This window comes from Oncorhynchus masou, unplaced genomic scaffold, assembly GCF_036934945.1.
Source record: "Oncorhynchus masou masou isolate Uvic2021 unplaced genomic scaffold, UVic_Omas_1.1 unplaced_scaffold_4063, whole genome shotgun sequence".
Taxonomy (NCBI): domain Eukaryota; kingdom Metazoa; phylum Chordata; class Actinopteri; order Salmoniformes; family Salmonidae; genus Oncorhynchus; species Oncorhynchus masou.
In genome coordinates this window covers 987-28,768 of record NW_027010463.1, presented here as the reverse complement: position 1 = coordinate 28,768, position 27,782 = coordinate 987, and the positions used below count along the sequence as shown (strand labels likewise).

The window sequence follows — 27,782 nt, the reverse complement described above, 5'->3', positions numbered from 1 at the left end:
AGAGCGAGACAGACAGAGCGAGAGAAGCGAGACACAGACAGAGCGAGAGAGCGAGACAGACAGACAGAAGCGAGAGAGCGGGGAGACACAGACAGAGCGAGAGGAGCAGACACAGACAGAGCGAAGGAGAGCGAGACACAGACAGAGCGAAGAGAGCCAGACAAGCGAAGCGAGACACAGAACAGAGCGAGAGAGCAGAGACACAGACAGAGCGAAAGAAGCGAGACACAGACGAGAGGACGAGACAGCAGACAGAGAGCGAGACACAGACGAGAAGCGAGACACAGACAGAGAGGCGAGACACAGACAGAGCGAGAGGCGAGACACAGACAGAGCGAGACAGCGAGACACAGCGACAGAGCGAAGAAGCGAGACACAGACAGAGCGAGAGAGCCAGACGAGCAGAAGCGAGACACAGACAGAGCGAGAGACAGCGAGCAGCATGAAGACAGCGAGACAGACAGAAGCGAGAGCGAGACACAGACAGAGCGAAGAGAGCGAGAGAAGCCAGACACAGAGCGAGAGAGCGAGACACGACAGAGCGAGAGCAGCGAGACACAGACAAGCGAGAGCGACGAGACACAGACAGAGCGAGAGAGCGAGACACAGACAGAGCGAAGCGAGACAGACAGAGCGAGAGCGAGAACAGCAGACAGACGACAGAAGCGAGACACAGACAGAGCGAGAGCGAAGCGCAGACACAGACAAGCGAGAGAGAGAGAGCGAGACAGACAGAGAGAGCGAAGAGAGCGAGACAGACAGAGCGAGAGAGACAGACAGAGCGGAGAGCGAGACACAGACAAGCGAGAAGCGAGACACAGACAGAGCGAGAAAGCGAAGACGAGACAGAGACGAGAGCGAGACACAGACAGAGAAAGCGAGAGAGCGAAGACAGACAAGAGCGAAGAGCGAGACACAGACAAGCGAAGCGAGACACAGACAGAGCGAAGAGCGAGACAGACAGAGCGAGAAGCGAGACAGCAGACAGAGCGAGACGACAGACAGAGACGAGAGCGGACACAGACAGAGCGAAAGCGAAGACACAGACAGAGCGAGACAGCGAGACGAGCAGACAGAGCGAGAGCGAAAGCGAGACGAGCACAGAAGCGAAAGCGAGACACAGACAGAGCGAGAGAGCGAGACACAGACAGAGCGAGAGCGAGACACAGACAGAGCGAAGGCGAGACACAGACAGAGCGAGAGGCGAGACACAGACACGAAGGCGAGAGAGAGCGAGACACAGACAGAGCGAAGAGAGCGAGACACAGACAGAGCGAGAAAGCGAGACAGCGAGAGCAGAAGCAGAAGCGAGAACACAGACAGAGCGACGAAGCAGACGACAGAGCAAAGACGAAGCGAGAAGGCGAGACAGACAGAGCGAAGAGCGAGACACAGACAGAGCGAGAGAGCGAGACACAGACAAGCGAGAGAGCGAGAGAGCGAGACACAGACAGAGAGCGAGAGAAGCGAGACACAGACAGAGCGAGACACGACAGAGCGAGACACAGACAGAGCGAGAGCAGACAGAGCAGAGCACAGACAGAGCGAGACAGACAGAGCGAGACAGACAGAGCGAGAGAGCGAGACAGACAGAGCGAGACACAGACAGAGCGAGACACAGACAGAGCGAGACACAGACAGAGCGAGACACAGACAGAGCGAGAGAGCGAGAGAGCAAGACAGACAGAGCGAGAGACAGACAGAGCGAGAGAGCGAGACACAGACAGAGCGAGACACAGACAGAGCGAGAGAGCGAGACACAGACAGAGCGAGACACAGACAGAGCGAGAGAGCGAGACACAGACAGAGCGAGACACAGACAGAGCGAGACACAGACAGAGCGAGAGAGCGAGACACAGACAGAGCGAGAGAGCGAGACACAGACAGAGAGAGAGAGCGAGACACAGACAGAGACGAGAGACGCGAGACACAGACAGAGCGAAGAAGCGAGACACAGACAGAGCGAGAGCGAGACACAGACAGAGCGAAGCGAAGCGAGACAGACAAGCGAGAGAGCGAGACCAGAGCAAGCGAGAAGCACAGACAGACAGAGCAGAGACAGACAGAAGCGAGAGAGCGAGACACAGACAGAGCGAGAAGCGAAGACAGAGACAGCAGACGAGAAGCGAGACACAGACAGAGCGAGAAGCGAGACACAGACAGAGCGAAGAAGCGAGACACAGACAGAGCGAGAAGCGAGACACAGACAGAGCGAGAGCGAGACAGACAGAGCGAAAGCGAGACAGAGCGAGAACGAGAGAGCGAGAACACAGACAGAGCGAGAGAGCGAGAGAAGCGAGACACAGACAGAGCGAGAGAAGCGAGACACAGAGCAAGCGAGAAAGCGAGACACAGACAGAGCGAAGAGCGAGACACAGACAGAGCGAGAAGAGCGAAGACACAGACAGAGCGAGACGAAGCGAGACACAGACAGAGCGAAGAGCGAAGACACAGACAGAGCGAAGAGCGAGACACAGACAGAGCGAGAGCGAGAGACAGAGCGAGAGCGAAGAGCGAGACACAGACAGAGCGAAGAGCGAGACACAGACAGAGCGAGAGAGCGAGACACAGACAGAGCGAGAGAGCGAGACACAGACAGAGCGAGAGAGCGAGACACAGACAGAGCGAGAGAGCGAGACACAGACAGACGAAGCGAAAGCAGAGACACAGACAGAAGCGAGAGAGCGAGACACAGACAGAAGCGAGAAGACAGAGACACAGACAGAGCGAGAGAAGCGAGACACAGACAGAGCGAGAGAGCGAGACACAGACAGAGCGAGAAAGCGAGACACAGACAAGCGAGAGCAGAGACAGAAGCGAAGAGCGAACAGACAGAGCGAGACACAGACAGAGCGAGACACAGACAGAGCGAGACACGAGACGAGAGCGAGACAGACAGAGCGAGACACAGACAGAGCGGAGAGCGACAGACAGAGCGAGAAGCGAGACACAGACAGAAGCGAAAGCGAGACACAGACAGAGCGAAGAGCGAGACACAGACAGAGCGAGAGAGCGAGACACAGACAAGAGCGAAGCAGAAAGCGAGACACAGACAGAGCGAGAGAGCGAGAGAGCGAGACACAGACAGAGCGAGAAGCGAGAGCACAGACAGAGCGAAGAGCGAGACACAGACAGAGCGAGAGAGCGAGACACAGACAGAGCGAGAAAGCGAGACACAGACAGAAGCGAGAGCGAGCAGACACAGACAGAGCGAGAGAGCGAGAAGCGAGACACAGACAGAGCGAGAAGCGAGACACAGACAGAGCGAGAAGCGAGACACAGACAGAGCGAGAAGCAGAGACACAGACAGAGCGAGAGAAGCGAGACACAGACAGAGCGAGACAAGCGAGAAGCACAGACAGAGCGAGAGAGCGAGACAGACAAGCGAGAAGCGAGACACAGACAGAGCGAGAGAAGCGAAGACACAGACAGAAGCGAGAGAGCGAGACACAGACAGAGCGAGAGAGCGAGACACAGACAGAGCGAGAGAGCGAGACACAGACAGAGCGAAGAGCGAGACACAGACAGAGCGAAGAGCGAGACACAGACAGAGCGAGAGAGCGAGAGCAGAAACAGAGCGAGAGCGAGAACACAGACAGAGCGAGAAAGCGAGACACAGACAAGACGAAAGCGAGACACAGACAAGCGAAGCGAGACACAGACAGAGCGAGAAGCGAGAGACACAGACAGAGCGAGAGAGCGAGACACAGACGAGAGCGAAGAGCGAGACACAGACAAAGAGCGAGACAGAGCGAGACACAGACAGAGCGAGAGAGCGAGAACACAGACAGAGCGAGAGCGAGACACAGACAGAGCGAGCGAAGCGAGACACAGACAGAGCGAGAAGCGAGACACAGACAGAGCGAAAGCGAGACGAGCGAGACACAGACAGAGCGAGACACAGACAGAGCGAGAAGCGAGACACAGACAGAGCGAGCCAGACAGAGCGAGACACAGACAGAGACGAAGAGCGAGACACAGACGAGAGAGGCGAGACACAGACAGAGCGAGACGACGAGCGAGACACAGACAGAGCCGAGAAGCGAGAACACAGACAGAGCGAGACAGCAGACAGAGACAAGCGAGCAGAAGCGAGCGAACCGACAGCAAGCGAAACAGACAAGCGAGACACAGACAGAGCGAGAGCGAGACACAGACAGAGCGAAAGACGAGCAGACAAGACAGACAGAAGCGAGAACACAGACAGAAGCGAGAGAAGCGAGACACAGACAGAGCGAGAAAGCGAGACAGCAGACAGAGCGAGAGCGCGAACGACACAGACGAAGCAGCGAGACACAGACAGAGCGAGAGCGAAAGCAGACAGAGCGAGAAGCGAGACAGACAAAGCGAGAACGCGAGACACAGACGAGGAAGCAGAGACACGAAGCGAGACGAAGCAGACAGAGCGAGAGAGCGAGACAGAGCAGACAAGCGAGACACAGACAGAGCGAGAGAAGCGAGACACAGACAGAGCGAGACACAGACAGAGCGAGAGAGCACGAGAAGCGAGACACAGACAGAGCGAGAAAGCGAGACACAGACAGAGCGAGAGACGAGAGAGCGAGACAGAGCAGAGCGAGAGAGCGAGACACAGACAGAGCGAGAGCGACAGACAGAGCGAGAGCGAAGAGACAGACAAGCGAAGAGCGAGACGAGCAGAGACACAGACAAGCGAGAGAGCGAGACACAGACAGAGCGAGAGAGCGAGACACAGACAGAGCGAGAGAGCGAAGACACAGACAGAGCGAGAGCGAGACACAGACAAGCGAGAAGCGAGACAGACAGAGACGAAGCGAGACACAGACAGAGCGAGAGAGCGGAGACACAGAACAGAGCGAGAGAAGCGAGACACAGACAGAGCGAGAAGCGAGACACAGACAGAGCGAAGCGAGAACAGACAGACAGAGCGAACGAGAGAGCGAGAGACACAGACAAGCGAGAGCGAGACACAGACAAGCGAGAGAGCGAGAAACAGACAGAAGCGAAGAGCGAGACACAGACAGAGCGAGAGAAGCAAGACACAGACAGACGAGAGCGAGACACAGACAAGCGAGAGAGCGAGACAGACAGAGCGAGAGCGAGACAGACAGAGCGAGAGCGAGACACAGACAGAGCGAGAGACGAGACACAGACAAGCGAGAGAGCGAGACACAGACAGAGCGAGAAAGCGAGACACAGACAGAGCGAAGACGAGACAGACAAGCGAGAGAGCGAGACACAGACAGAGCGAGAAGCGAGACACAGCACAGAGCGAACACAGACAGAGCGAGACACAGACAGAGCGAGACAAGACAGAGCGACAGACAGAGCGAGAAGCGAGACACAGACAGAGCGAGAGAAACGAGACAGACAGACGAGCGAAGAAGCGAGACACAGACAGAGCGAGAAGCGAGACACAGACAGAAGCGAGCGAGACACAGACAGAGCGAGAGAAGCGAGACACAGACAGAGCGAAGAGAGCGAGACACAGACAAGCGAGAGAGCGAAGACACAGACAGAGCGAGACACAGACAGAGCGAAGACGAGACACAGACAGAGCGAGAGCGGCAGAGCACAGAGCACAGAGCGAGAAGCGAGACACAGACAGAGCGAGAGAGCGAGACACAGACAGAGCGAGAGCGAGACACAGACAGAGCGAGAGAAGCGAGACACAGACAGAGCGAAGAGCGAGACACAGACAGAGCGAAGAAGCGAGAGACACAGACAAGCGAAGAGCGAGACAGACAGAGCAGAAGCGAGAAAGCGAGAGACACAGACAGAGCGAGAGCGAGACACAGACAAGCGAGAAGCGAGACACAGACAGAGCGAAAGCGAGACACAGACAGAGAGAGACACAGACAGAGCGAAAGCGAGACACAGACAGAGCGAGACACAGACAGAGCGAAAGCGAGACACAGACAGAGCGAAGGCGAGAAGCAGAGCGAGACGACAGACAGAGCGAGAAGCGAGACACAGACAGACGAAGAGCAAGCGAGACACAGACAAGCGAAGCGAGACACAGACAAGCGAGAGAGCGAGACACAGACAGAGCGAAGCGAAGACGAGCAAGCGACAGACAAGCGAGACGACAGACAGAGCGAAGAGCGAACACAGACAGACGAGAAGCGAGACACAGACAGAGCGAGAGACGAAGCGAGAACAGACAGAGCGAAAGCGAGACAGACAGAGCGAAGAGCGAGACAGCAGACAAGCGAGAAGCGAGACACAGACAGAGCGAGAGCGAGACACAGACAGAGCGAAAGCGAGAACACAGACAAGCGAGAGCACAGACAGAGCGAGAGAAGCGAGACACAGACAGAGCGAGAAGCGAGACACAGACAGAGCGAGAAGCGAGACACAGACGAGAAGCGACGAAGACGAGACAAGCGAGAAGCGAGACACAGACAAGCGAGAGACGAGACGAGAGCGAGACACAGACAGAGCGAAGCGAGACACAGACAGAGCGAGAGCGAAGCGAGACACAGACAGAGCGAAGAGCAGAGAGCGAGACAAGACAGAGCGAGAGAAGCGAGACACAGACAAGCAGCGAAGACGAAGCGAGAGCGAAGCGAAGACAGAGCAAGAGCGAGACACAGACAGAGCGAAGAGCGAGACACAGACAGAGCGAGAGCGACAGACAAGACAGAGCAGAAGCGAGACACAGACAGAGCGAAGAGCGAGACACAGACAGAGCGAAGAGCGAGACACAGACAGAGCGAAGGCGAGACACAGACAGAGCGAAAGCGAGACACAGACAGAGCGAGAGAGCGAGACACAGACAGAGCGAGAAAGCGAGACACAGACAGAGCGAAGAGCGAGACACAGACAGAGCGAGAGCGAGACAGACAGAGCGAGACACAGACAGAGCGAAGAGCGAGACACAGACAGAGCGAGAGAGCGAGAGACAGCGAGACAGAGCGAGAGAGCGAGACACAGACAAGCGAGAAAGCGAGACACAGACAAGAAGCGAAGAGCGAGACACAGACAGAGCGAAGAGCGAGACACAGACAAGCGAGACACAGACAGAGCGAAGCGAGAAGCGAGACAGACAGAGCGAAGAGCGAGACACAGACAGAGCGAGACACAGACAGAGCGAGAGAGCGAGACACAGACAGAGCGAAGAGCGAGACACAGACAGAGCGAGAAGCGAGACACAGACAGAGCGAGAGCGAGACAAGACAGAGCGAGAGAAGCGAGACACAGACAGAGCGAGAGAGCGAGACACAGACAGAGCGAGAGAGCGAGACACAGACAGAGCGAAGAGCGAGACACAGACAGAGCGAGAGAGCGAGACACAGACAGAGCGAGAAAGCGAGACACAGACAGAGCGAAAGCGAGACACAGACAGAAGCGAAGAGCGAGACAGACAGACGAGCGAGAGACAGACAGAGCGAGAGAGCGAGACACAGACAGAGCGAAAGCGAGACACAGACAAGCGAGAGAAGCGAGACACAGACAAGCGAGAGAGCGAGAAGCGAGACACAGACAGAGCGAGAGAGCGAGACACAGACAGAGCGAGAGCACAGACACAGACAGAGCGAAGAGCGAGACACAGACAGAGCAGAGCGAGACACAGACAGGAGCGAGACACAGACAGAGCGAGACACAGACAGAGCGAGAGCACAGACAGAGCGAGAAAGCGAGACACAGACAGAGCGAGAGAGCGAGACACAGACAGAGCGAGACACAGACAGAGCGAGAGCGAGAAGCGAGACACAGACAGAGCGAGAGCGAGACACAGACAGAGCGAAGAGCGAGACACAGACAGAGCGAGAGAGCGAGACACAGACAGAGCGAGAGAGCGAGACAGACAGAGCGAGAAGCGAGACACAGACAGAGACGAGAGGCGAGACACAGACAGAGCGAGAAGCGAGATTCACAGACAGAGCGAAGCGAGACACAGACAAGCGGCGAAACCTGAACAAGCGAAAGCGAAGACACGAACAAGCCGAAGAAGCGAAGAGACACAGGCTCGACGAAAGCGAAGACAAAGACAAGCCGAAAGCCGAGAAAGTGAAGACACAGAACAGAAAGCGAAGAAAACAAGCAGACAGAGCGAAGCGAACACAGACAGAGCGAAGCAGGAGACACAGACAGAGCGAGGAGGCGAGACACAGGCACAAGCGAAGGAAAGCGAGACAGACAGAAAGCGAAGCGAGACACAGACAGACAAGCGAAGCGAGACACAGACAGACAAGCGAGAAACGAGACAGACAAGCGAAGACAGACAAGCGAGAGACAGACGAGAAGCGACAGAAGCGAGACACAGACAGAAGCGAAGACGAGACACAGACAGAAGGAGGAAGCGAGAAGACAGACAAACGAAAACGAAAGCGAACACAGACAAGCCCGAAGGGCGAGACAGACAAGCGAGAAGAGCCAGACACAGACAGAGCGAAAGCGAGAGACACAGGCGAAAGCGAAGAAGCGAGACTGAACGGCGAAGAAGGCGGGAACACGAACAGAAAAGCGAGAAAGCGAGACACAGACAAGCCCGAGAAATGACGAAGATACCTAGACAAGCGAAGAAGCGAGAGGAGACACAGACAGAAGCGAAGACGAACAAGAGAAAGCGAAAGCGAAGACAGACAAGCGAGAGAAGCGAGACCTGAACGAAGCGGCGAAGAAGCGGGAACGAACAAGCGAGAAGCGAAGACAGACAAGCGGCGAAGACAGAGACAAGCGAAGGAAAGCGGGAACACAGACAAGCGAAGAGCGAAGACACGAACAAGCCCCGAAAGCGGGGAACACGAACGAAACGAAGGAAGCGGGAACACGAACAAGCGAAGACACGAACAAACTGCGAAAGCGGAACACAAGCGAAGAAAGCGAAGACACAAGCGAAGAAGCGAAGACACAAGCGAAGACACAGACAAACTGAAGGCGAGAACAGACAAGCGAAAGCGAGACACAGACAAGCGAGAGAAGCGAGACACAGACAGAGCGAGACACAGACAAGCAGAGCGAAGCGAGACACAGACAGAGCGAAGAGCGAGACACAGACAAGCGAGAAGCGAAGACAGAGACAAGCGAGACACAGACAAGCGAAGAAAGCGAGACACAGACAGAGCGAAGCGAGACACGAGACAGAGCGAGAGGCGAGACACAGACAAGCGAGAAGCGAGACACAGACAGAGCGAGAAGCGAGACACAGACAAGCAGAAGCGGCGAGACACAGACAAGCGAAAGCGAGACACAGACAAGCGAGAGACAGACAGAGACAGAGCGAGAGAGCGAGACACAGACAGAAGCAGAGCGAGACACAGACAGAGCGAAGAGAGCGAGACACAGACAAGCGAGAGAGCGAGACACAGACAAGCGAGAAAGCGAGACACAGACAGAGCGAGAGAGCGAGAAGCGAGACACAGACAGAGCGAGACACAGACAGGGCGACAGAAGCGGGAGCACAGACAGAGCGAGAAGCGAGACACAGACAGAGCGAGAGAAGCGAGAGAGCGAGAGGCGAGACAGACAGAGCGAAGCGAAGGCGAGACACAGACAGAGCGAGAGGCGAGACACAGACAGCGAGAGAGCGAGACACAGACAGAGCCCAGACAGACAGAGAGACAGAGCGAGAGGCGAGACACAGACAGACAGAGCGAGAGACAGACAGAGCGAGAGAGCGAGACACAACAACGAAGAAGCGAGACACAGACAAGACCGAAGAGCGGGAACACAGACGAAGGCGAGACACAGACAGAGAGAGGCGAGACACAGACAAGCGACAGACAGCGAGACACAGACAGAAGCGAAGACGAAGCGAGACACAGACAGAGCGAGAAGCGAGACACAGACAGAGCGGAAAGCGAGACAGACAGAGCAAGACAGACAGAGCGAGAGACAGACAGACAGAGCGAAGCGAGACAGACAAATCGAAGCGGACAGAGACAAGCGAAGCGAGACACAGACAAGCGAAGAGAAAGCGAGACACAGACAGAGCGAAGCGAGACACAGACTGGAAGCGAGAGAAGCGGGCAGACAAGCCGAGACACAGACAGAGCGAGAGACACAGAGCGAAGCGAGACACAGACGAAGAGAGCGAGACACAAACGAAGAGCGAGACTGCAGCGAGACACAGACAGGGCGGGACACAGACAAGCCCGAGAAGAAGCGAGACACAGACAAGCGAGCGAAGACACAGACAAGCGAGAGCGAGACACAGACAGAAAGCGAAGCGAGACACAGACAAGCGAAGAGAGCGAGACACAGACAAGCCGAGAAAGAGACACAGACAAACGAAAGAGCGAGACACAGACAAGCGAGAAGCGAAAGCGAAAGCGAAGGCGAAGACACAGACAAGCGAGACGAAGCGAGAGCGAGACACAGAGCGAGAAGCGAGACGACAGACGAAGCGAGACGAAAGCGAAGACAGACAAGCGAAAGCGAGACACAGACAGAGCGAGAGAGCGAGACACAGACAAGCGAAAGCGAGACACAGACAAGCGAAGACGAGAAGCGAGACACAGACAGAGCGAGAGAAGCGAGACACAGACAGAAGCGAGAAGCGAGACACAGACAAGCGAGAAGGCGAGACACAGACAGAGCGAGACACAGACAGAGCGAGACAGCGAGACAGAGCGAGAGAAGCGAACGAGACACAGACAAGCGAGAAAGCGAGACACAGACAGAGCGAAGACGAGACAGAGCGAGACACAGAGCGAGAGCGAAGCAGAGCGAAGAGACAGAGCGAGACGCAGACAAGCGAGACACAGACAGAGACAGAGAAAGCGAGACACAGACAAGCGAAGCGAGACACAGACAGAGCGAGAAGCGAGCAGACAAGCGACGAGACACAGACAGAGAAAGCGAGAAGCGAGACACAGACAGAGCGAGAAGCGAGGAGCACAGACAAGCCGAGAGAAGCGAGACACAGACAGAAAGCGAAGAAGCGAGACACAGACAAGCGAGACACAGACAAGCGAGAACGAGACAGAGCGAGAAGAGCGAGACACAGACAAGCGAAGACGAGACAGACGACGAAGCGAGAGCGAGACAAGCGAGACGACAGACAAGCGAGACACAGACAAGCGAGAGAAGCGACAGACAGAGACAGAGACAAGCGAGAACACAGACAGAGCGAGAGAGCGAGACAGACAGAGCGAGAGAAGCGAGACACAGACAGAAGCGAGAGAGCGAGACAGACAGAGCGAGAAAGCGAGACAGAGAAGCGAGACACAGACAGAGCGAGAGAGCGAGACACAGACAGAGCGAAGAGCGAGACACAGACAGAGCGAGAGAGCGAGACACAGACAGAGCGAGAAGCGAGAAGCGAGACACAGACAAGCGAGAAGCGAGACACAGACAAGCGAGAGACGAGACACAGACAGAAGCGAGACACAGACAGAGCGAGAGCACAGACGAGAAGCGAGACACAGACAGCAAGAGCGAGACACAGACAGAGCGAGACACAGACAGAGCGAGACACAGACAGAGCGAGAGCGAGACAAGCAGACGAGACACAGACAGAGCGAGAGCAGACAGAGCGAAGAGCGAGACACAGACAGAGCGAGAGCAGCAGACAGAAGCGAGACAGCGAGACAGAGCGAGAGCGAGAGACGAGACACAGACAGAGCGCGAGACAGCGAGACAGAGCGAGAGAGCGAGACACAGACAGAGCGAAGGCGAGACACAGACAGAGCGAGAGAGCGAGACAGACGAGAGCGACAGAGCGAGACACAGACAGAAGCGAGAGAGCGAGACACAGACAAGCGAAAGCGAGAGACAGACAGAGCGAGAAAGCGAGACACAGACAGAGCGAGAGAGCGAGACGAGAGCGAGAGACGAGAGCGAGAGAGCGAGACACAGACAGAGCGAGAGCAGACAGAGCGAAGACGAAACGAAGACAGAAGACGAAAGAGCGAGACACAGACAGAGCAGAGAAGCGAGAGCGAGACACAGACAGAGACGAAGAGCGAGACACAGACAGAGCGAGAAGCGAGAGAAGCGAGACACAGACAGAGCGAGAGAGCGAGACGAGACAGAGCGAGACACAGACAAGCGAGAGCGAGACACAGACAGAGCGAAGAGCGAGAGACAGACAGAGCGAGAGAAGCGAGACACAGACAGAGCGAGAGAGACGCAGACAAGCAGACGAGACACAGACAGAGCGAGAACGAGAGCGAGACAGCAGACAGAGCGAGACACAGACAGAGCGAGAGAGCGAGACACAGACAGAGCGAGAGAGCGAGACACAGACAGAGCGAAGAGCGAGACACAGACAGAGCGAGAAAGCGAGACACAGAGCGAGAAGCGAGACACAGACAGCAGACACAGACAAGAAGCGAGACACAGAGCGAGAGACGAGACACAGACGAGAAAGCGAGACAGACAGAGCGAAGAGCGAGACAGACAAACGAGAGAGCGAGACAGACAGAGCGAGAGCGAGACGACAGACAGAGCGAGAAGCGAGAGCGAGACACAGACAGAGCGAAAGCGAGACACAGACAGAGCGAAAGGCGAGACACAGACAGAGCGAGACACAGACAAGCGAGACACAGACAGAGCGAGACACAGACAGAGCGAGACAGAGCACAGACGAGAAGCGAGACACAGACAGAGCGAGAGAGCGAGACACAGACAGAAGCGAGACACAGACAGAGCGAGACACAGACAGAAGCGAGACACAGACAGAGCGAGACACAGACAAGCGAGAACAGCGACAAGCGAAGCGAGACACAGACAGAGCGAGACAGCAGACAGAGACGAAGAGCGAGACACAGACAGAGCGAAGACAAGACAAGCGAAAGCGAGACACAGACAGAGCGAGAGAGCGAGACACAGACAAGCGAGAGAGCGAGACACAGACAAGCGAGAGAAGCGAGAACGACGAGCAGACAAGCGAAGAGCGAAGACACAGACAGAGCGAAGAAGCGAGACAGAGCGAGACACAGACAGAAGCGAGACACAGACAAGCGAGAGAAGCAGAAAGCGAGCAGAGACGAGAGCGAGACACAGACAGAGCGAAGAGCGACAGACAAGCGAGAGCAGACAGCAGACAGAGCGAGCGAGACACAGACAAGCGAGACGAAGGCGAGACACAGACAGAGCGAGAAGCGAAGACAGACAAGCGACAGACAAGCGAGACACAGACAGAGCGAGAAGCGAGACACAGACAGAAGCGAACGACAGAAGCGAACGACACAGACAAGCGAGAAAGCGAGACACAGACAGAAGCGAGAAGCGACAGAGCAGAGACAAGCGAAGAGCGAGACACAGACAAGCGAAAGCGAGACACAGACAGAGCGAAGAGAAGCGAACGAGAAGCGAGACAGCAGACAAGCGAGAGAGACAACAGACAAGCGAAGGCGAGACACGACAGAGCGAAGAAGCGGAACACAGACAAAGCGAGAGAGCGAGACACAGACAAGCGAGAACACAGACAGAGCGAGAAGCGAGACAGGCAAGACGAGAGAGCGAGACACGAGACAAGCGAAAGCGAGCACAGACAGAGCGAGAAGCGAAGAGCGAGACACAGACAAGCGAGAAGCGAGACACTGACAGAAGCGAAGAAGCGAGACACAGACAAGCGAGAGACGAGACCAAGCGAGAAGCGGAAGACAGACAGACGACAGAGCGAAGAGCAGAGACAGAGACGAAGCGAAGAGAGCGAGACACAGACAAGCGAGAAAGCGAAGCGACAGAGCGAGAGCGACAGACAGAGCGAGAGAAGCGAGAAGCGAGACACAGACAAGCGAGAAGGCGAGACACAGACAGAGCGAGAGCACAGACAGAGCAGACAGAGAGCGAGAAGAAGCGAGACACGACAGAGCGAGGAGACACAGACGAAGCGAGGACACAGACAGAGCGAGACAAGCGAGAACACAGACAGAGCGAGAAGAGCGAGACTGACAGAACGAGAGAAGCGAGACACAGACAAGCGAGAAGCGAGACACAGACAGAGCGAAGAGCGAGACACAGACAGAGCGAGAGCAGACAAGCAGAAGCGAGAGAGCGAAGACACAGACAGAGCGAGAACACAGACAAGACACGAGAAGCGAGAGAGCGAGACACAGACAGAGCGAAACAGACAAAGCGAGAAGCGAAGACAGCAGACAGAGCGAAAGCGAGACAGCAGACAGAAGCGAGAGAGCGAGCGACAGACAGAGCGAAGAGCGAGAACACAGACAGAAGCGAGAAAGCGAGAGCGAGACACAGACAGAAGCGAGAAGCGAGACAGACAGAGCGAAGAAGCGAGACACAGACAGAGCGAGAGAGCGAGACACAGACAAGCGAGAAGCGAGACGACAGACAGGAACCTAGAACAGAGCGAAGAGCGAGACACAGACAGAGCGAGAAGCGAGACACAGACAAGCGAAGCGAGACAGAGCAAGAAGCGAGACACAGACAGAGCGAAGAGCAGAGACACAGACAAGCGAAGAGCGAGACACAGACAGAAGCGAAGAGCGAGACACAGACAAGCGAGAAGCGAGACACAGACAAGCGCGAGCGAAGCGGGAACTGAGACAGAGCGAGAGAGCGAGACACAGACAGAGCGAGAGCGAAGACACAGACAGAGCGAGACACAGACGAGAGCGAGACACAGACAGAGCGAAGGAAGCGAGACACAGACAGAAGCGAGACCGACAGCGAGACACAGACAGAGCGAGGAGCGAGAACAGACAGAGCGAGAGCGAGACACAGACAGACAAGCGGAGCCAGACAAGCGAGAAGCGAGACACAGACAGAGCGAAGCGAGACACAGACAAGCGAGACACAGACAGAGCGAGAGAGCGAGACACAGACAGAGCGAAGAGAGCGAGACACAGACAAGCGAGAAGCGAGAAGCGAGACAGACGAAGAGCGAGCAGAGCGAGACACAGACAGAGCGAGAAGCGGAAGCGAGACACAGACAGAGCGAGACGGCAGCAAGCGAGACACAGACAAGACGAGAGAGAGCGAGACACAGACAGAAGCGAGAGCGAGACACAGACAAGCGAGAGAGCGAGACACAGACAGAGCGAGAAGCGAGACACAGACAAGCGAAAGCAGAGCGAGACACAGACAAGCGAACGAAAGCGAGACACAGACAGAGCGAAGAAGCGGAGACACGACAGACGAAGCGAGACACAGACAGAGCGAAGCGAACACAGACAGAGCGAAGACGAGACAGAGCAGAAAGCGAGAGAGCGAGACACAGACAGAGCGCGAGAAGCAGAGAGCGACAGACAAGCGAAGACGAAAGCGAGAAGCGAGGAACAGACGAGAAAGCGAGACACAGACAGAGCGAAGAGAGCGAGACACAGACAAGCGAAGCGAGACACAGACAGAAGCGAAGCGAGGAACACAGACAAAGCGAGAGAGGCGAGACACAGAACGAGAGCGAGAGAAGCGAGAGAGCGAAACAGACAGAGCGAGAAAGCGAGACACAGACAGAGCGAAGAGCGAGACACAGACAGAGCGAGACGAGACGAGACAAGCAGAGCGAGCACAGACAGAGCGAGAAACACAGACAAGCAGAGACACAGACAGAGCGAGACAGCGACAGAGCGAGACACGACAGAGCGAGACACAGACAAGCGAGAAGCGAGACACAGACAGAAGCGAGACACAGACAAGCGAGCAGAGCGCAGACACAGACAGAGACGCAGACAGAAGCGAGACACAGACAGAGCGAAGGCGAGCACAGACAGAGCGAGAAGCGAGACACAGACAGAGCGAGAACAGCAGACAGAAGCTGAGACGCAGACAAGCGAGACACAGACAAGCCGAGAGAGCGAAAGCGACAAGCGAGACACAGACAGAGCAAGACGAGACAGACAGAGCGAGAGAGCGAAGACAGAGCGAAGCGACAGAGCGAGCGAGACCGAGACAAGCGAGACAGAGCAGAGCGAGAGCGAGACACAGAAAGCGAGAGAGCGGAGACACAGACAGACGAAAGCGAGAAGCGAAGACACAGACAAGCGAGAGAAGCGGAGAGCACAGACAGAGCGAAGACGAAGGCGAGAACAGACAGAGCGAAGGCGAGACATAGACAAGCCGAGAAGCAGAGAGCGAGACAAGACAGAGCGAGACAGACAGAGAAGACGAGAGGCAGAGACAGACAGAGCGAGAGAGAGCGAGACACAGACAGAGCGAGAGACGAGAGAAGCGAGACAGACAAGCGAAGGCAGAGACAGACAGAGCGAGAGAGCGAGACAGACAGACGAAGAGCGAGAGAGCGAGACACAGACAGAGCGAGAGAGCGAGACACAGAACAGAGCGAAGAGCGAGACACAGACAAGCGAGAAGCGAAGCGAGACACAGACAAAGCGAAGCGAGACACAGACAGAGCGAGGAGCGAGACACAGACAGAGCGAAGAGCGAGACACAGACAGAGCGAGACGGGAACACAGACAAGCCGAAGAGCGAGACACAGACAGAGCGAGAGAGCGAGACAAGACGAGAGACAGCAGACAGAGCGAGAGAGCGAGACACAGACAGAGCGAGAAGCGAGACACAGACAGAGCGAAGAGCGAGACACAGACAGAGCGAGAACGCGAGACACGAGACAGAACAGAGACGAAGGCGAGACACAGACAAAGCGAAGAGCGGGAGACACAGACAGAGCGAGAGCGAGAGAGCGAGGACACAGAGCGAGAGCAGAAAGCGAGACACAAGCAGAGCGAAGACACAGACAGGAGAGACGAGCGACAAGCGAAGAAGCAGAACTAGAAGCGAGAGACTAGACACAACGACAGAAGCGAGGACACAGACAAGCGAAGAGCGAGACACAGCGCAAACGAAGCGAGACACAGACGAGAAGCGAGAAGCGAGACACAGACAAGCAGAGAAGCGAGACACAGACAGAGCGAGAAGCGGAAGCGAGAGCCACAGACATAGCGAGAAAGCGAGACACTGAGACAGAGCGAAGAGCGAGACCTGACAAGCGGAGCGAGAGACACAGACAAGCGAGAGAGCGAGAGCACAGACAGAGCGAGAAGCGAGACACAGACAGAGCGAGAGAGAGCGAGACACAGACAGAGCGAGACACAGACAGAGCGAGGAACACAGAGCAGAGCCACAGAAGCGAGAACAGACAGAGCGAAAGCGAGACACAGACAAGCGAACGAAGGCGAGACACAGACAGAGCGAGAAGCGAAAGCGAGACAGCAGACACAGACAGCGAGAGCGAGACACAGACAGAGGCGAGAAGCGAGACACAGACAGAGACGAGAGCGAGACACAGACAGAGCGAAAGCGAGACACAGACAGAGCGAGAGAAGCGAGAACACAGACGACAGAGCGAGAAAGCGAGACACAGACAGAGCGAGAGCAGCAGACGAAGCGAGACACAGACAGAGCGAGAGCGAAGCGAGACAGACAGAGCGAGAGAGACGAGACAGCAGACAGAGCGAGAGAAGCGAAGACTAGACAAGCGAGACGCAGACGAAGCGAGACAGCGACAGGAGCAAGACAAGCGAAGACACAGACAGAGCGAAAGCGAGACACAGACAAGCGAAGACGAACACAGACAGAGCGAGACACAGACAGAAGCGAGACGACAGACAGAGCGAGAACACAGACAGAGCGAGAGAGCGAGGAGCGGACAGACAGAGAGCGAGAAGCGAGACACAGACAGAGAGGCGAGACACAGACAGAGCGAGAGCAGCAGACAGAGCGAGACACAGACAGAGCGAAGGCAGGAGCACAGACAGAGCGAAGAGCGGGAAGCAGACAGAGCGAGAGAGCGAGACACAGACAAGCGAAGGCGAGACACAGACAGAGCGAGACAAGACGAGACGAGACACAGACAAGCGAGACAGCAGACAGAGACGAGCAGAAGCGAGAAGCGAGACACAGACAGAGCGAGACAGACAGACAGAGCGAAACGGAACAGACAGAGCGAAGAAGCGAGACAGACATGAAACGAAGCGAAGAGACACAGGCTAGAGCGAGCGAAGACACAGACAAGCGAGACGAGACACAGACAAGCCCGAAGCGAAGACACAGACAGAAGCGAAAGCGAGACACAGGCTGGGCGAGAAGAGCGAGACACAGACAGAGCGAGAAGGCGAAACGGCATTTCCTGAACAGAGCGAAGAAACGAAGGCCTGAGCAAGCGAAGAGAAAGCGAGACAGAACGGCGAAGACGACAGAAACGAAGGGCGAGACACAGACAGAGCGAAGAGCGAGACACAGACAAGCGAAGCGAGACACAGACAGAGCGAGAGAGCGAGACACAGACAGAGCGAGAGCGAGACACAGACAGAGCGAAGCGAAGACACAGACAGAGCGAGGAGAGCGGGACACAGACAGAGCGAGAGAGCGAGAGACAGACAGAGCGAGAGAGCGACAGAGCGAAGAGCATGAGACAGAGCGAGACACAGACAGAGCGAAGACACAGACAGAGAGAGAGAGCGAAGCAGACAGACGAAGCGGACACACAGAGCTGAAGACGAGGACAGAGCGAGACACAGACAGCGAGAAGCGAGACACAGACAGAGCGAGACACACACAAGGCGAAGAGCGACACAGACAGAGCGAGACACGAGACAGAGTAGACACAGACAGAGCGAGAGAGCGAGAGACAGACAGAGCGAGAGAGCGAGACACAGACAGAGCGAGAGAGCGAGACACAGGGAGAGCGAGAGAGCGAGACACAGACAGAGCGAGACACAGACAGAGCGAGACACAGACAGAGCGAGACACAGACAGAGCGAGAGAGCGAGAGAGCGAAGACACAGACAGAACGAGACACAGAGCGCGAGAGAGCGCAGAGAGCGAAGAGCGAGACACAGACAGAGCGAGAGAGCAAGAGAGTGAGAGAGCGCGGAACACAGACAGAGCGAAGCGAGACACAGACAGACGAAGGCGAGACACAGACAGAGCGGAGAGCGAGACACAGACAGAAGCGAAGAGAGCGAGACACAGACAGAAGCGACGAGAGCGAGAACACAGGACAAGACACGAGAGAGCGAGACACAGAAAGCAGAGCAGACAGAGCGAAGCGAGACACAGACAGAGCGAGAAGCGAGACACAGACAGAGCGAGCCAGAAGCGAAAGACAGAGCAGAGCGACGAGCGAGCAGGCCAGCGAAAGACGAGCGAGCGAGCCAGCAGACAGACAGAGCGCGAGCAGCAGACAGAGCGACGAGAGCCAGCGAAAGAGACAGAGCGACAAGCGAGCCAGCGAACGGAACAGAGCGAGGCAGAGCCGAGCGACAAGACAGAGCGAGCGAGCGAGCACAGCGAGACAGAGCGAGACGGCAGCCAGCGACCAGACAGAGCGACGAGCAGCGAGACACAGACAAGAAGCGAGACAGCGACAGAGCGAGGCAACAGCGAAAGACAGAGCGCAGCCAGCGAAGAGCGACAAGCGAACAGCGAGCAAGCGGAAAGACAGCAAGCCAGCGAGCAAGCGAAGAGACAGAGAGAGCCAGCGAAAGACAGAGCGACGAGCAGAAGCGGGAACCTGGAACAGAGCGAAAGCGACAGAGCGAGAAGCGACAGACCAAGCGAGAGACAGACAGAGCGAGAGAGCGAGACACAGACAGAGCGAGCGAAAGGACACAGCAGAGCGAGCGACAAGCGAGACAGCGAGGGCGAGACACAGACAGAGGCGAGAGGGCGAGACACAGACAAAGCGCGAGAAGCGAGACACAGACAGAGCGAGAGAGGCGAGACACAGACAGAGCGAGAGCGAGACACAGACAAGCGAAGGCGAGACAAGACGAAGAGCGAGAGAGCAGCGAGACAGAGCGAAGCGAGACGACAGACAGAGCGAAGGAGCGAGACACAGACAGAGTGAGCCAGCGAGCCAGCAAAGGAACCGGCGAAAGAGACAAGAAGCGGCGAGCCCAGCGAAAGAGACAGAGCGAGCGAGCCAGCGAAAGAGACAGCGGCGAGCCCGCCCGAAAGAGACAGCGGCGAGCCAGCGAAAGAGACAGAGCGGCGAGCCAGCGAAAGCAAGCGACGGAAGCCCGCGAAAGAGACAGAGCGGCGAGCCAGCGAAAGAGACAGAGCCCGAAAGACAGAGCAAGCCCGGCGAGCAGCGAAAGAGACAGAGCGGCGAGCCAGCGAAAGGAGAGCGCGAGCCAGCGAAAGAGACAAGCGGCGAGCCAGCGAAGACAATCGGCGAGCCAGCGAGACGAAACCAGCGAAAGACAAAGCAAGCCAGCGAGCAAGCGAAAAGACACAGAAGCGGCGAGCGGCGAAAGAGAGAAGCGGCGAGCCAGCGAAAGGGACAAGCCGGCGAGCCAGCGGGACAAGCGAAGCCCGAGCCAGCGAAGAGACAAGCGGCGAGCCAGCGAAAAAGAGACAGAAGCGGCGAGAGCCAGCGAAAGACAAGCCGAGGCGAGCCAGAGCGAAAGACAAGCAGCGAGCCAAGCCCGAAAGAGACAAACTGACGAGCCAGCGAAGACAGAAGCGGCGAATAATGAAAGAGACAAGCCAACTGACCAAGCGAAAGAGACAAGCGGCGAGCCAAGCGAAAGAGACAATGACGAGCCAATGGCAGACAGAGCCAGCGAACAAAGCAAGCCGGGCGAGCAAAGCGAAGAGACAGAGAAAGCGGTGACGAAGCCGAAAAAGACAGATAAGCGGCCGAAAGAGATAAGCGGTATTTCGAAGAAGCGGCGAAAGAGGCCAATGGCGAGCCAGCGGGCAAACTGGCCGAATAGCGAAAGACGAAGCGAGCCAGCGAAAGACAGAGAAGCAATGACGAACAGCGAAAGAACAAGCGGCGGGCGAGCCAGCGAAAGACAGCAAGCCAGCCAGGCCAGCCGAAAGACAGCAAGCCAGCGAGCCAGCGAACAGCAAGCCAGCGAGCCAGCGAAAAGACAGAAGCGGCGAAGCGAGCCAATGAAGACAGAAGCGGCGAAGCGAGCCAGCGAAAGACAAACGGCGAGCCAGCGAAAGGGAACGAAGCGTGAACGAGCAGCGAAAGAAAGCCAAACAGCGAAGAAGCGAACAGAAGCGAAAAGAGAGAGAGACAAGCCTTGAAAGCGAAAGAAAGACAAGCGTAAGCGAAAAGAAAGAAAGACAAGCGTGAAAGCGAAAGAAAGAACAAACGAAAGCGAGAAGACAAGCAGCAGCGAAAAAGAAGAAGAGACAAGCAGCGAAAGAAGAAGACAAGCCTTGACGAAAGAAGAAGACAAGCGTAGCGAAGAGAAGACAAGCCTTGGCCCGAAAAGAAGAAGAAAGCGAAAGAAGAAAGCCTTGACGAAAGAGAAGGCGTGACGAAAGAAGAAGATGAAGCGTAATGAAAAGAGAAGAAGACAAGCAGCGAAAAGAGAAGACAAGTATGGCGAAAGAAGAAGAAGACAAGCGCGAAGCGAAAAGAAGACAAGCTAGTGAAAGAAGACAAGCCTTGTGAAGACAAGCGAAAGCGAAAAGAGAGAAGCGAAGACAAGCGAAGAACAAGCCAGCGAACAAGCCAGCGAACAAACAGCGAACAAGCGGCGAAGACAAGCCAGCGAAGACAAGCGAACAAACGAAGAAAACGAACAAGCCAGCGAAGACAAACGGCGAACAAGCCAGCGAAGACAGACCAGCCGGCGACAAACGAAGACAAGCGAGCGAAGACAAGCGAAAGCGAAGACAAGCTGGCGAAGACAGACAAGCGAGAGAAGCGAAGAAGCGACAGAGAAGCGGCGACGAAAGAAGCGTGGCGACAAGCAGCCAAGCAGCGACGAACAAGCCAAGCGGCGACAATCAGAAGCGGCGGCGACAGGCAAGCGGCAGCGACGAACAGAAGCGGCGAAGCACGACAGACAAGCCCGGCCCGGCGACAAGCGGCGAAAGACGACAGGCGGCCCGAAGCGGCGACAGACAAGCCGGCGACAGACAAGCCGGCGACAGACAAGCAGCGACAGAAGAAGACAAGCCTTGGCGAACAGAGAAGAAGACAAGCTAAGCAATGAAAGAAGACAAGCTGGCGAAAAGAAGAAGCACAAGCGGCGAAGAAGAACAAGCGAAGCGAAAAAGAAGACAAGCCTTGGCTGAAAACAAGCCTTGGCTTGAAAGAAAGCAGACAAGCCATGAAAAGAAAGAAAGCAAGCCTTGTGAAGACAAGCCTTGAGCGAAAGAAAGCAGACAAGCCTTGAAAGCGAAAAGAAAGCCGAAGACGAAGCAGCCGAAAGAAGAAGAAGACAAGCGAAAGCGAACGAAGACAAGCGCGAAAGCGAACGAAGACAAGCTGGCGAAAGAGAAGCGAAGAGACAAGCCGTGACGAACAAGCAGCGAGACAAGCGAAAGCGAAAAGAAGAACAGGCGAACAAGAGAGACAAATATGCGAACAAGCAGACGAAGACAAGCTAGCAAGCGAACAAATGTGGCGAAGAAAGCAAGCGCGAAGCAAGACAGAAGACGAGCTGTAAGCGACAAGACAAGCGAAGAACATGAAGACAAGCCGAACAAGCCAGCGAAGACAAGCGAGCAAGCTGGCCGAACAAGCGAAAGCGAGCAAGCGGCGAAACAAGCGGCGAACAAGCTGGCGAAGACAAGCGGCGAACAAGCAGCGAACAAGCCAGCGAACCAGCGGCGAAGACAAGCGAAACAAAGACGAACAGGCGAGAAAGCGAAGCGAAAGCGACGAAAAGCGAAGAAAGCAGCGAAGACAGAAAGCCGGCCAGCAGCAGAAAGCTGGCGGCGACAAGACAAACAGCAGCGACAGACAAGCGAAGCGGCGGCAGAAAGCAAGCGGCGACGAGGCCAAGCGGGGCGAGCGACGAACCAAATGACGGCGACGAACAAATGACGGCGACGAACGAACAGAAGCGGCGACGAGAAGCAGCGACGAACAAGCGGCGACGAACGGAAAGCGGCGACGAGCAGAGCAGCGACGAACAGACAGAAGCGGCGACAGACAGAAGCGGCGACGAACAAGCGAAGACAAGCCTTGGCGACAGAGAAGAAGACAAGCTGGCGAAAGAGAAGACAAGCCGTGGCGAAAGAAGACAAGCTGGCGAAAGAAGGCAAATGTGGCGAAACAAACTGTAGCCCGAAAAGAAAGACAAGAAGCGGCGAAAGAGAAGACAAGCGCTGGCGAAAGAGAGGAGCAGAAAGCGCGGCGAAGAAAGACAGAGCAAATGTGAAGAAGAAGACAAGCATGGCGAGAAAGACAAGCGGGGAACAAGCCCGAAGAAAGCGAGAAAGCGGCGACGGCGGCAGCGACAGAAGCGGCGACAGAAGCGGCGACGAAAAGCGGCGACGAAGGCGCGGCGACGAACAAGCTGGCGACGAAAGCGGCAGCGACAAACGGCAACTGACAGAAAATGACGGCGACAGAAGAAGAGCGGCAGCTGACAGAAAAGCAAAGCGGCCGACAGAAACGGCGGCGACAGAGAAAACGAAAGCGGCGACAGAAAAACGGCGGCGACAGGAAAACGGCGGCGACAGAGAAAACGAGGAAGCGACAGAAAAACAGCGGCGACAAGAAGAAGCGGCGGCGACAGAAAACAGCGACAAGAAAACGGCAGCGACAGAGAAAACAGCGGCGACAACGCGGCGGCGACCAGAGGAAAACGGCGGCGACAGAGAAAACGGCGGCGACAGAAAACGGCGGCGACAGAAGCGGCGACAGGAAGCAGCGGCGACAGAGAAAACGGCGGCGACAGAAAACGGCGGCGACAGAAAATGACGGCGACAGAGAAAGCTGACGACAAGCGGCGACGAAGCGAAAACAAGCGCGAACAAGCGAAAGCGAAGAACAAGCCAGCGAACAAGCGGCGAAGAAGCGAAGAAAGCGGCGAAGAAAGCAGCGACAGACAAGCGACAAGCGAAGCAGCGACAAATGACCAGCGACAAATAGCGAAAACAAGCAGCGAAGACAAAGCAGCGAAAGATAAGCGAAAGCGAAGACAAGCAGCGAACAAGCGAGACAAACAGCGAGGAACAAAGCAGCGAAGACAAACCCGGCGAAGACAAACAGCGAAGACAAGCGGCGAGAAACAAGCGAAAGCGAACAAGCCAGCGAACAAGCCCAGCGAAAGCGAAGAAAGCGAAGAAGCGAGAAAAGCGGCGAGAAGCGGCGACGAACAGAAAGCGGCGGCAAATGACGGCGGCAAAGCGTGAAGCGGCGTATAAGCGGCAGCAGCGGTAAAACTGACGGCGACAGAAAAAGCGGCGACAAGCGGCGAGCGACAGAAGAAAAACGACGGCGACAAGAAGCGGCGACAGAAAGAAGCGGCGACAGAAGCGGCGACAAGCGACAAGCGGCGGCAAGCAGCGACAAGCTGGCGGCAGAAAGCAGCACGACAAGCGGCAGCGACAAGCGGCGAACAAACCAACCGGAAAATGACAGCGAACAAGCAGCGAAAACTTTCAAGCAGCGACAGACAAGCGAAGAAAAGAAAGCGGCGAAAAAAGACAGCAGCGAAAAGACGGAAAGCGGCGAAAGAAGACGAAGCTAATGAAAGAGACAGAAGCGGCGAAAGCGAAAAGAGACACAAGCTGTAATGAAAAAGAGAGACAAGCTGTGGCCGAAAAAGAGGAACAAATATGACGAAAAGAAAGAAAGGCATGGCAAAGAGAAGAAAATGACGAAAAAGAAAGCGCGAAAGCCCGAAGAAAGTATGACGAAAAGAAAAGCATGACGAAAGAAGCGTAATGAAAAGAAAGCCTTAATGAAAAAGAAAAGCCTTGAAAGCGAAAGAAAGCCTTGAAAAAGAAGACAAGCGCGAAAGAAAGAAGACAAGCGAAAGCGAAAAGAGAAAGAGACAAGCTTATGGCGAAGAAAGGAACAATATGACGAAAAGAAAGAAGACAAACGGCGAAGAAGACAAGCTGTCGAAAGAAAGAGACAAGCTATGACGAAAAGAAGACAAATATGACGAAGACAAATATGACGAAAAAGAAGAAGACAAGCGGCGAAAGACAAATGTGAAAGCGAAGAAGACAAATATTATGACGAAAGAGAGAACAAACTGTGACGAAGAGAAGAAGAAGCAAGGCGAAGAGAAGAACAAGCTGTGGCGAAAGACAAGAGACGAGAGGAAAGAAGACAAGTATGGCGAAAGAGAAGACAAGCTTGGCCATGAAAGAAGAAAGAAGCTGGCGAACGAGAAGACAAGCGCAGCGAAAGCGAAGACAAGCGAAGACAGCGAAAGCGAGCGAGCAAGCAGCGAAGACAAGCTTGGCGAACAAGCGGCGAAGAGAAGCGGCGAAGACAAGCGACGAGACAAACGCAGCGACAAGCAAGCGAAGACAAGCGCAGCGAACGACAAGCGGCGAGGAACAAACGGCCGCAGAAGCGAGACGAAAGCAGCGCGAAGACAGAAGCGAGCGAAGAACGAAAGCAGCGCGAAGACGAAGCGGCGAAGACAAACAGCCGACAGAACAAGCGGCGACAAGCACAACAAGCGACGGAACAAGCTGACGGCGACAAAAGCCAGCGAGCAAGTGACAGCGACGAAGCAGCGACAGAACAAGCGAGACGAACAAGCGGCGAGGGCAAGCGCGAAGAAGCGGCGAACAAGCGGCGAAGACAAGCGGCGAAGAAGACGAAGCGGCGAAAGCAGCGGCAGAAGAAGACAGCGGCAAGCGAGCGAACAAGCGCCGGCGAACAAGAAAGCAGACAAGCGCGCGAAGCGAAGCAGCGAGGCAAGCTGAGCGAACAAGCCAACGCAGCGACGAGCAAGCGAGAGAACGAAGACAAGCCGCGAACGAAGAAGACAAGCACGAAGCGACAAGCGACGAAGACGAAGCGGCGAAGACAAGCGGCGAACAAGCGGCGAAGACAAGCGAGCGAGCAGACAAGCAGCGAGCAAGCGGCGAACAAAGCAGCGAAGCAAGCTGGCGAAGACAAGACAGCGAACAACAAGCAGCGAAGACAAGCGGCGAAGACAAGCGGACGAAGCAAGCAGCGAAGCGAGCGACGACAGACAAGCGGAGCGACAGAAAAAGCGGCAGCGACGAACAAGCGAAGCAGACAAGCGGCGACAAGAAAGCGGCGACAGAAGCGGCGAACGCAAGCGACAAGCGGCGACAGAAGCGGCGACAGAGAAGCGGCGACGACAAGCAGGCGACAGACGAAAGCGTGGCGACGAACAAGCGACTGGCGACAGAAGAAGCAAGCGGACGAGCGACGACAAGCGGCGACAGAAAGCTGAAGCGACAGAGAAGCGAGACAAGCGGCGACAGAACAAGCGGCGGCGACAGAAGAACGGCAGAACAGACAGAGCGGCGAGCGACAGAAGAAGAAGCGGCGGCGACAGAAGAAGACAAGCCGAGCGACAGAAGCGCGCAGAAAGAACGCGGCGGCGACAGACAAGCGGACGACAAGCGGCGAGCGACAGCGGCGACAGAAGACGGCGAAGACAAAGCGGCGAACGACAAACAAAGCGAAGAGCAAGCGGCGAACAAACGAGCAAGCGAGAAGAAGCGGCGAAGACAAGCGGCGAGCAGACAAGCGGCGAACAAAGCGAGCGAAGACAAAGCAGCGAAGACAAGCGAGACAGCGGCGACAAGCGGCGAACAAGCGGCGAAGACAAGCGGCGAAGACAAGCGAAAGCGAAGAGCAAGCAGACAGAAACAAGCGACAGAAAGCGAGACAAGCGAGCGAGAGCGAAAGCGACTAGCAACGAAGCAGCGAAGCAAGCGAGCGACAAGAAAGCAGCGGCGACAAAAAAAGCCGGCGAACAAGCGGCAGCGACAGAAGCGTAGCGACAGAGAAGCGGCGAACAAGCGGCGACAGAAAAACGAAACGGCGACAGACAGACAGCGACGAGCAAGCGGCGAAGACAAGCGACAGGCAGAAGCGAAGCGGCGACAGAAAACGACGAGCTGGCGACAGAGAAGAAGCAGCGGCGACAGAACGAAGAACGGCGGCAGACAAGCAAGCGGCGACAGAAAACGAAAGCGGCGACAGAGAAAACAGCGGCGACAGAAAACAACCCGGCAGCAGAAAACAGCGGCGACAGAAAAATGACGGCGACAAGAAAAGCGGCGGCGAGAAAAACGAGCAGCGACAAGAAAATGACAGCGACGAAAGCGGCAGCGACAGAAGCGGCAAGCGCAGCAGCGACAAGCGGCGACAGAAGAAGCAGCGACAAGCGGCGACAGCGAACAAGCGGCAGCTCGGCGACAGACAAGCGACGAAAGCAAGCGAGGAACAAGCGGCAAAGCGACAAGCCAAGCGAAACAAGAAAGCGAAAGACAAGCCGAACAAGCGACGAACAACAAACAGCGACGAACAAGCGCGAGGAAAGCGACGACACAAGCGAGAAAAGCGACGAACGAAGCGGCGAACAAACGACGAACAAGCGACAGACGAAGCGACGAACGAAGCGACGAAAGAAGCGAGAAGCGTAGCGACGAACAAGCAGCGACAAAAGCGACGACAAAGCGACAGGACGGCGACGAACAGGCGACGGCGACGAACACAGCGACAAGCGACGAACAAGCGACAAAAAGCGAAGAAGAGCGAGAGAAGCGGCAGCGACGAAAGCGACAGCGACGAACAAGCCGAAGAAGAGAAGCCGACAAACAAGCGGCGACAAGCGGCGACAAGAAGCGACGAACAAGCGAAAAGGCGACAGACAAGGCGGCGACGAACAAGCGGCGACGAACGAGAAAGCGGCAGCGACGAACAAGCCCAGAAGGAAAGAAGCGACAGACAAGCCCGCGACGAACAAGCTGAGCGACGACAAGCGTGAAGAAACGGCGACGAACAGAGCGGCGGCGACGACACAAGCTGGCGACGACAGAAGCGGCGCCGAAACGAAGCGGCGACGGCGACGACAGAAGAAGCGGCAGACACAGAGACAGAAGACAGACAGAAGAGAGCGACGACAGAGAAGCAGCGACAGAAGAAGCAGCGACAAGCGACGACAAAGCGAAGCCGACAAAGCGGCGGCAGAAGCAGCGACAAGCGGCGACGAAAGCAG

The 27,782-nt window shown here is 56.1% G+C and overlaps 1 protein-coding gene across 1 annotated transcript; it reads left to right on the top strand.

Annotated features, from left to right (window-relative positions):
* Positions 1–426: 426 nt before the first annotated feature.
* LOC135534873 (axoneme-associated protein mst101(2)-like) lies at positions 427–26,824 on the top strand (the record flags this gene model as incomplete). Its single annotated transcript, XM_064961685.1, has 8 exons — positions 427–565; positions 6,442–6,587; positions 10,234–10,361; positions 15,134–15,230; positions 20,041–20,824; positions 23,279–23,966; positions 25,043–25,572; positions 25,722–26,824. Coding segments are annotated over 8 exons (3,615 nt in total), but the record flags the coding sequence as incomplete, so codon positions are not given.
* Positions 26,825–27,782: the final 958 nt, after the last annotated feature.